At 47.5% G+C, this 8,863-nt stretch overlaps 1 protein-coding gene across 3 annotated transcripts in view; it reads left to right on the top strand.

Moving 5' to 3' along the window:
* The first annotated feature begins 1,534 nt into the window (after nt 1-1,534).
* Nucleotides 1,535-8,863, top strand: part of DDR1 (discoidin domain receptor tyrosine kinase 1) — a 62,875-nt gene continuing 55,546 nt past the window's right edge. Inside the window, exon 1 of one of the 3 annotated variants that reach the window (XM_088134635.1) lies at nt 1,535-1,788. Coding sequence is in view for 2 of the 3 variants with exons in the window: in XM_007435827.4 (XP_007435889.1) it covers nt 2,240-2,277 (38 nt within the window). In the remaining variant the exon portion in view is untranslated. Of the gene's footprint in view, nt 1,789-1,872; nt 2,278-8,863 lie in introns of those variants that run through there. The other 2 variants (XM_007435827.4, XM_007435828.4) reach the window with 2 other exon arrangements.

The following is an 8,863-nucleotide window of genomic DNA, read 5'->3' as shown; positions in this document are numbered from 1 at the left end:
GATGGAAAATATGATGAAGCGAGGGGTCCCACTCTCCCTCCCCAAGGCCTGGGTGAAGAGCCAGGTCTTCACGGCTCTTCTAAACCCCAGCGGTGTGGGGGCCATCTGGATCTCTTGGGGAACCTCGTTCCAGAGGGCTGCCACTGCTACACAGAAGGCACATTTCTGGGGTCCCGATAGATGGCATTAATTGAAGACACCCGGAGCGCACCAACCCCGTCAGATTGCATCAGCCAGGCAGATGCTATGGGAGACAGGCGGTCCCTTAAGTAACCAGGCCCTATGCCGTGTAGGGCTTTATAAGTAACAACCCACACCTTGAATTGCACCCAGAAGCAAACCGACAAGCAGCAGAGGTGTTACGTGGGCATTCCGCCTCCTTGGATTTCATCTGTTTACTTTATCTGTTTCTTTACTTTTGATTGTTACGGCGTTTTTAACAGTTGTGTGATATGCCGTCCAGAGTCACGTGTTTGTGAGATGGGCGGCTATATAAATATGCTAAATAAATAAATGCATAGGTGCCAAGGCATGCCCATGACTGCTCGGGCCGTTGCATTTCAGACCAGTTGAAGCTTCTGGGTGATCTTCAAGGGCAGCCCCACCTAGCACACATTGCAGTAATCAAGCCGTGAGGTGACTAGGGCATGAGTGACATAAAGTTTAATTTAATGTAATTCAGCAAACCATCTGGGTGAGTGAACCTATTTAATACACAATTCTATATCCTTCTCCCTTACTCTTTAGAGCAGTGCTTCCCAACCTTGGGAAGTTTAAGATGTGTGGACTTCAACTCCCAGAATTCCCCAGCCAGCAATTCTCAGAATTCCCCAGTAGCAAGGCTGGCTGGGGAATTCTGGGAGTTGAAGTCCACGCACCTTAAACTTCCCAAGGTTGGGAAACACTGCTTTAGAGAGTCCTCCAGCGTCGACATTGCAACTGGAAGCTTCTTGGAGGCGGAGACCTTTCCTTTTGCAATCCGCAAAAGGCTCCGCGCCCGCGTGCGGTAAAGCAAACCCCCCTGTAAACAACGCGCTCTCCGTCCCTTCCCTTTATGGGGGGCGGGGGGGGGGTCTAGATCGTGGAAAGCTCTCTTTTTGTGACCCAAAGCTAAGGAAGGTAAACGCGATCTCCCCGCCTCAACAAAGAAGCCTCCTCGGTCCCGCGAAAGCCCGAAGGAGATCCCCCGCTCCGCGCTGCGCAACTTGCTTCTAAGGTCCAGCGCGGCTTCCCTGCCTGCCCGCCTCCCTCGCGGGCACACGCCGGCGCCCGCCCCCCCACAAGCCAGAGGCCCCTCTCGGGAGCGGAGAGCGCCCGCCGACAGCTGAGCGAGAAGGCGTGAGAAGAAGGAGAAAAGGAGAAAAAGAGGCAGAGAGGAGGGAGGGAGGGAGGCAGGGAAGGCGAGCCAGGAGGCGGCCCGGGCTCCGCATTCGCCGCCGCCCGGCCCCTGGCCAGCCACTCCCCGCCTCGCCAGCGCCGGGAAAAAGGGGGTTATGCAAATCCCGGATGAGATCAGCTGCGAATAACTGGTTGGCAACTTCGGGGCCGCTGCGCTCGCTCGCTCGCTCGCCAGTTGCGTGCCGGAGGGCAGCGGGACGCGGCGCTCTCGGCCGGGCCGGTTCCCACGGCTCCCTGCCGGGCAACTCCGTGCCGCCGCCGCCGCCGTTCGGCTTGGCTGGGGCAGAGAGTCGGGGGAGGTCTCGGCGGAGCGGGTTCCTGGTTCCTCCGGCCGTCCGGGAGCCGGGAGGATTTCACGCGCCGTCGCTGGAGAGGAGAGGCGGGGAAGAGGTAATCGCGGGATCGCGGGCACCTTGGACTCGGGCGGAGAGGGCAGGGCGCGGGCAGCGGAGGGGGCCGGGCTCGCTCCCTTCCCGCGGCTTCAGCCCGGAGTCACCTGCTGTCGACTGAGAAGCGGACCGGTCTGAGCTGGAAGGATTAGGGCTTGGCCGAGTTCAGGAAAGACTTTTCTTCGCGTCCCGTTTTCCCGTGCGAAGGGGGTCAAGCAGGAGGCAGCGTTCCTGATCATGGGCAGAGTGCCTTCCTCTCCGCACCAAGGGCTGCGGCAGCCGTGACCAGGGATAGCCGCTTTGTGGGCTGACTGGCACGCATTATGCGAAACCATCGTGGGTTTGACTGGGTTTTGGCTTACCATGAGGAGTGAACCCGGATTTATGGTTGGTCAACAGCGGCTTATTCCTGAGTGTCCTGTAGGAACCCAGCCGTAACAGAACCCTGGCTAATGAAACCACAGTTCAGGGCAGTACGTGAGTTCGCTGCGTAAGTTGCTTGTCACATAAATGTACTCCCCGTTGTACCTGCTGGGAAGTAAGGCAGAGACAAAATGGGGTTAGGCGTGTTTGGGGCAAAGCCAGGTTGTGTGCTTCATTTTCCCGGGGGCCATTTTTGTTGTGTTTCTTCGTTAAACAGGGCTGCGGAGAAACCCTGGAATGTCTATTTACCTAGAGACCCACGTGAGGTGCTCTCCGATGTGCAAAGCGAATTTTATCAGGTCTGAAGTCACCCTGAGCTCGCCACAGCCGGCCCTTCCCACTTGCCCTGCCTTTCTTGGATTTCGGGAGGCGGGACTGTCTGCACCTGGATTGAGAAATCCGGACGGGTCTCCGTTCCCCACCGTGTGAACCTTAGACGGACTTCCACGCCTGCCGATTTCTCCTAATCTAATGTGGGAGATGAGACAGATGGGAGGAACCAAAAGCCTGGTGACTTCCACGTTGTCTTTCATTTCCCATTTTTTCGGCTCGTTTGAAATGGCAGGTGGCTTTTGTCCTCCCTGCGGGTGTGCAAAGAATGGGGAAGCTTGCACGGGAAAAGAAAGTGTTTTCTGTCTATGAGAAGCCAACCTGGCTTTAACAAATAATCCACGGGTGCTTTCAGAAAGCAAACTTGCACTTCAGTTGAAAAATGAATACTTTTAATATAGGGGAAATTGGGCCAGTCTGCTATATCTGGGGGTTGTTGAATTTATTCCCGAGATATTGCAGGGACAGCAGTCTGAGTACTTTGGAAAAGCATTTCTGTTATACAGAATTATGAATTAACATTGGTACATGTATAATGATGCAGATTGTAACCACTGGGTCCTGTGAATGGCATGGTTAAAAAGAAGCAAGGAGATTCTTTGGGCTTTCTGCTTCCTTAGGGCCCAGATTTGCTTTCTGGGTGCAAAATCCAAACGAGTGACATTGTCTTGGGATTGAACCAAAGGATTATCTGTATGATTAACCTGCTTCCTGTTACTATGCTGGCCCCATCTCTGCCTATGGGGGTTCTGCTAGGTAGCTTTTGTAGCAAATATCTCTGATATTCCTGCCTTTTAGTGGGTCACCCACTGTATAGTCCTGGGATTGAAATTAACCCTGTTATTTGCTGTTTGGGGAAGAGAGGGGCCGAGAGAAAACTTCTTGGGGATTTGAAATGGGTCAGAGGGAGGAGCAAACCCTTGGGCACAGTGGAGCTCACCTCTGAACCTATAGAACAATGTTGCTCAACCTTGGCAACTTAAAGATGCGTGGACTTCAACTCCCAGAATTGCTGGCTGGAGAATTCTGGGAGTTGAAGTCCACGCATCTTCAAGTTGCCAAGGTTGAGCAACACTGCTATAGAAGAACTAATCTGGGGTAGCGTTGCCTTCCCAACCCACCCTTTTGAGGTATATGGAGACTGTCCTTCGATAATGTTCAATTAGCATTTGAACTTCCTTAGTCTACCCTAACTGGAGGACCCCAGGTTAAGAGACCCTAACTGGAGCACCCCAGGTTAACAGAGACATTTTGGTGTTGATCAGTCAGATCCAGGGACAGGATTCTGTTTGGCTATGATCTCGCTCCTGAGCCAGTGAATAATTGGGTCATATGTTGATCTAAGATGTGTTTTAGCCATAGTTTGTTGACTAAGCCATAATGCGCAGTTCACACATTATGCTAAACCATAGACTATGCTTTTTTCAACAGGCCTGGGGATCCCCTGGCAACAGAGCACCGCACGCTGGTTGCATCACGTGTAATATTCTGATGCATTCCCTCTTGGGATCTTGTTTTTATTTATGTTTAATTGTTTTAACTGGTTTTTGTAGAATGTTTTAATTGTTGGTTTCATGGTACGCCGCCCAGAGTCACTTTCTGTGAGATAGGCGGCCATGAAAATTTGATAAATAAATAAACTTCAATGCCTGGATCCAGACAGCTTGTGAAGCTGAAATCAAACAAGCTGCAGGTTCACGTACTAGGTTAAACCATGGTTTGCTGAATACGTTGCAGTCTGGATGGACTGAGTTTTCACAAGATATTAAACCACAAATAAGCACGTATCATTAGGGTTTAGTGTGATATGTGACCCTATTTTGAAACTTAGCATGATGTGCAATTGGCCCCTTAGCCTTGCCTGCTCCATAGATTTTGTTGTCAAATGCAGCCTCTGCCCTGAGATGGATTTTAGTATTTTTATAAATCTCAAGGAAGCAAACATACCTAATTCCTCCTCCTACTTTCCCCACAACAACAACCCTGTGAGGTGGGTTGGGCGGAAAGGGAGGGACTGGCCCAAAATCACCCAGACAGCTTTCATGCCTAAGGCGGGACTGGAACTCACAATCTCCTGCTTTCTAGCCTGGAGCCTTCACCGCTAGCCCAAACTGGCTCTGGATCGGGGCAGAGAAAATCTTTTTCCTGTGTGTGTGTCTCAGTGCATGGATTCTCCTTAGAAAAGGGCTGTGAGATTGCTGTAAAGCACTTTAATGCTTTTGGAAGATTCCAGATCTAGAAATATGAAGGAGTAAGCCAGTTGGAATTTTCTTTCCCAAAGTTTTAGTATGGAAGGCTTTGCAAATCCAACAATCTTATAAAAAATATTAAGAACACAAGTAGTGGCTTAACAGTTTTGCAACTGTAGTCCATTGCAAAGATTTTAGTAGAGCTTCCTTTTTAAAACAAGAAAACCTAAACAGTTCTTGTTTTAGAACCATTTTGTATTGACTGTTTGAAGTTACGATGGCGCTGAAAAAAGTGACTTATGACCGATCCTCGCAGTTATGACCATTGCAGCATTCCTGTGGTCACGTGATGAAAATTTGGACACTTAGCAATTGGCATGTATTTATGATGGTTGCAGCGTCCCGGGGTCAAATTATTGCCATTTGCGACATTCCCAGGGAGCTTTCGACAAGCAAAGTCAATGGGGAAAGCCGGATTCACTTAATGACTGTGGCAAAAAGGTGGTAAAATCAGGTGTGACTCACTTAATGACCACATCGCTTAGCGGCAGAAGTTCTGGTCCTAATTGTGGTTGTAAGTTGAGTACCTATAAAGCAGGCAGGGGGAAGAAGAGTAAAGGAAAGCCACATCCTTTGCACATGGGCAATTTATTTATTTATTTTATTTATTTTGTGAATAAAAAGTGCAGTCCCTCTAGCATCGTTGTTACCTTTATCCGCTTGATAGAACCTTGACTTTCAGAGCATGTGCAGAGTTCCAAGAGAGTGCAACAGCACTTAGAATTTCTGAGCTGGATGATTCCAGAACAGCAAAGTATTGAAATGATCAGTTTTCTCTTTATCAACATCCAAGGCCACTGAATCTGGCCTGCTAATGTAGGCAGGTTGTTGTTCAGGCACAGAAACCCAGTTTCTAATGGAAGTTTATTGCTCAGCCTATGAGAAATTTGTGTCTCTCCCCCTACATATTTGGGCACTGCCACGGGCGCCACCTTGCCTTTTTTGACCACCCCCTGCAGACACCCCACTTGGTGGTCTCTTTTCCGAGTCCTAAATGGGTCCCACCTAAATGCCATTGGGGAAGTGCCAAACAGAGGTAGAAAGAAGAAGAGGAAGAAGCTTTCTTGGGTAGAAAACACAATGGATGCTTCTCTTTTTCTGCCCCAAAGCCAGTTGGGCGTCCCCAAATGATTTTCTAAGGGGAAGACAGGTAGTAACAAGGGGACTGAAGGTCCAGAATTCCTATCTTTTCCCTTCTTGCCATTGCACCATTATAATTCCTGTCTCGCTATATAATTGTCCAGTGAAATTGTTCACTCATCTGCTCTGTTAGTAAAAGTACCGTTTGATGGAAGAGACAGAATCAGAGGCTGTTTAAATGGAAGTCTGCAAGGAGCCGGGCCGAAGTTCTCCTCTCTAACCTAATGCCAAAATGAACCAGGATTAAACCAGCATCCTGTTCCCCAGGACGCTGTATTCTGGGCATCTATGAACGGTGCCCTGTGGCAGCCATACATTTAGGTCTCAAGGTCTTGTAGAAGATGCCACCGAATTGCAATTTGGAAAGTGGCAGGAGGAGAAAACGACGAAATACATTAGCTGGGTTTTAATTACATTCCAGTGTTAATTAAACCAAAGTCCACTTTTGTTCTATCCCTGCCCGACTTAGGGATCCCCTGCCCTGCTTTTCAAAGGCTAACTCTGTCTTTTCGCTTCCCACAATGTTGCCCCCTCAGGGCGATGTACATAATAGTTCTGTCTCCTGTTTTTCCCACAACAGCCCTGCGAGGTAGGTTGGACTGACAGTCCCAAAGTCACCCAGGGGATTTCCTTAGCTGAAAGTCCAATAACATCACCACTCTGCCTCACTCTCTCTCCTTTGTTCTGGGCACAGATTTGAGTTCTGCGGCGTAGTTTGGTAGAGGTGGCTCCGTCCCGTGGAAGAATTGGCGTCGGCTGTAAAATTTGCCAGCCGAGGAGTCTCACGTTTCAGGGTTTTAGAAAGCGCATGTCTCGCCCTTCGTTTTTGCAAAGACACGTTTGAACCTGCGGAGGAGGTGAAAGGAATTCAGAGGCCAGGTTTTAAGTGTAAACATGATCTGCTGGGTTTGGCTTTGTTCATTGTGGGGCTGCAATCTGTGTGGTGTCTGCAGGAGGTGGGTGGATTCAAAAACAGCAAGATGGCGGGCGTAGCATTGAGATCCAAGCCTTTAGCACGTGTGTGAGTACAAAATTGAGATTTTGACTGTTTATGGTAGGGGATTGTTGTATTATACATTGATGGAACCTTCTGGAGCAATGTTTCTCATCCTTGGCCACTTTAAGATGTGGGGACTTCAACTCCCAGAATTCCCCAGCCAGCAAGGCTGGCTGGGGAATTCTGGGAGTTGAAGTCCCCACATCTTAAAGTGGCCAAGGATGAGAAACACTGTTCTAGAGTCTCTGAAGTGGGCAGTGCATAAATTGGTGTGTAAATAAATAAATGGTGGCTTGAAGCCTCTGCGGTTTATGACTTCGCGTGACATCTGAACCCGGCCATCGGTGGCTTGTTCAACAAGGTATGATTAAGCAGAGGCTTCCCACTCTGTATAAACCACGTTGTGGACACCCGAAGCCCGTTGCACGGTGTGTTGCTCGTTCTAAGGCTCGGAAAAGCAGAATAAATAAACGTGTCCCCTCAAAAGTAAGTCCAGTTGTGTTCGGTTGGTTTTATTTCCTGATAAGCGTGCAATCAGATTTTATGGCATGTGGCTGAAGTCCTTGCAGGAGTACCCAGAGTGCGGCTTTCAAATGAAATTCTGAGAATATTACACCTATGTACACAATTAAGAGGAAATTAAAGCATTGCCATAAGGATCTCACTAGGAACATTTCCTGACTCCTTTTTGTATTGAAAGTGGAACATGAAAAATGCCAGAATGCTACTTCATAGTTTTCTGTGGCTGGAGTTGCACAGAAATATAATATAAATATAGCATAGCATAGCATAGCATAGCATAGCATAGCATAATATGTTTGTTCTGTTCTGTTCTATATAATATTTAATATTTAATATATATAATACATATATATATATAATATAATATGCAATATGTAATATTATTATTTGTGTATGTGTTTGGTTTTATCCTATTTTTACTGTATTTTTATATTGTTTTTATTGTCTTTTAATTAGTATTTATTGTTGTTTTATTGTGAACCACCCAGAGTCACTTTTTCGTGAGATGGGCGGTATCTAAATTTGAAATATAAATAAATAAATATAAATAATATCATATAATATAATATAATATATATTTCTGTTTACTCAGAGCAAGGCCTTTTACATAATGGGATTTATTCCCAGTTGCAGGATAGCAGCCTATATACTGTAGGTTTTTTTTTTCAACATAGGTTTTCTGTAGCCACCAAGGACCACAAAAATGCAACGTCCGCATTCCCAGATTGTTTACCCCTGATTATCAGATGTTCAGGAACGATGATGGTGATGATGATGATGATGATGATAAAAATAGGGAAAGAAGGATGAATAATTTCACGGTGCCCTGCCAATGACCTTCCAAACTGGCATGCTATTCTCAGATAAAATACAGAAATAAATGGACTCTAGTTCAACCTGGCGTGGTCATTTTTTTAACGGGGCGGTTGAGGAAGGGTGCTCTGAAGGCGTAAGCTGTTTTTTGCTTCAAGATTCTCCCAAGGAAGTCATAACCATCCCCTGAAGAAGTAAATGGAAATCGCCAGCTTGGCTGGAGTTTAGATACAGCCATTTTGGTATTTTATTCTGCTTGACCTCAGCTCCTGTGGATCAGAGGTTGTCCATAAGGCTGATTTCCTGTCCACATTCACGGGCGTGACTGCTTTTGAAGAAGCCATGAGGAAAGGCGCAATAGTCATTGTATCTGTGCATTCTTTATTTGGTTATGGTGGGTTCCAATTAAGGAGGCGCAAAATGTTCTGCGCATGGACCGTCCCATGTGCAAACCAGCCAAATCCAGTTGGTCCTTGGCCAGAGGGCTTCCAGGGTAGGGAACGGCGGGGCTGAGCTCTTGGCCTCTGCCTAAGACGGAAGGTAATTCGCTTTCCAGGCATGATTCTCACAGCGTCTTTAGCCAGATTTATTAAGAGGAAGGG

Source organism: Python bivittatus, unplaced genomic scaffold, assembly GCF_059951505.1.
Source record: "Python bivittatus isolate LINGU-HERP-01145 unplaced genomic scaffold, Pbiv_v1 ctg000080_np1212, whole genome shotgun sequence".
In the NCBI taxonomy this organism is placed as follows: Eukaryota; Metazoa; Chordata; class Lepidosauria; order Squamata; family Pythonidae; genus Python; species Python bivittatus.
Note: the sequence above shows the minus strand (reverse complement) of the source record. Positions and strands in the feature narration are given on the sequence as shown.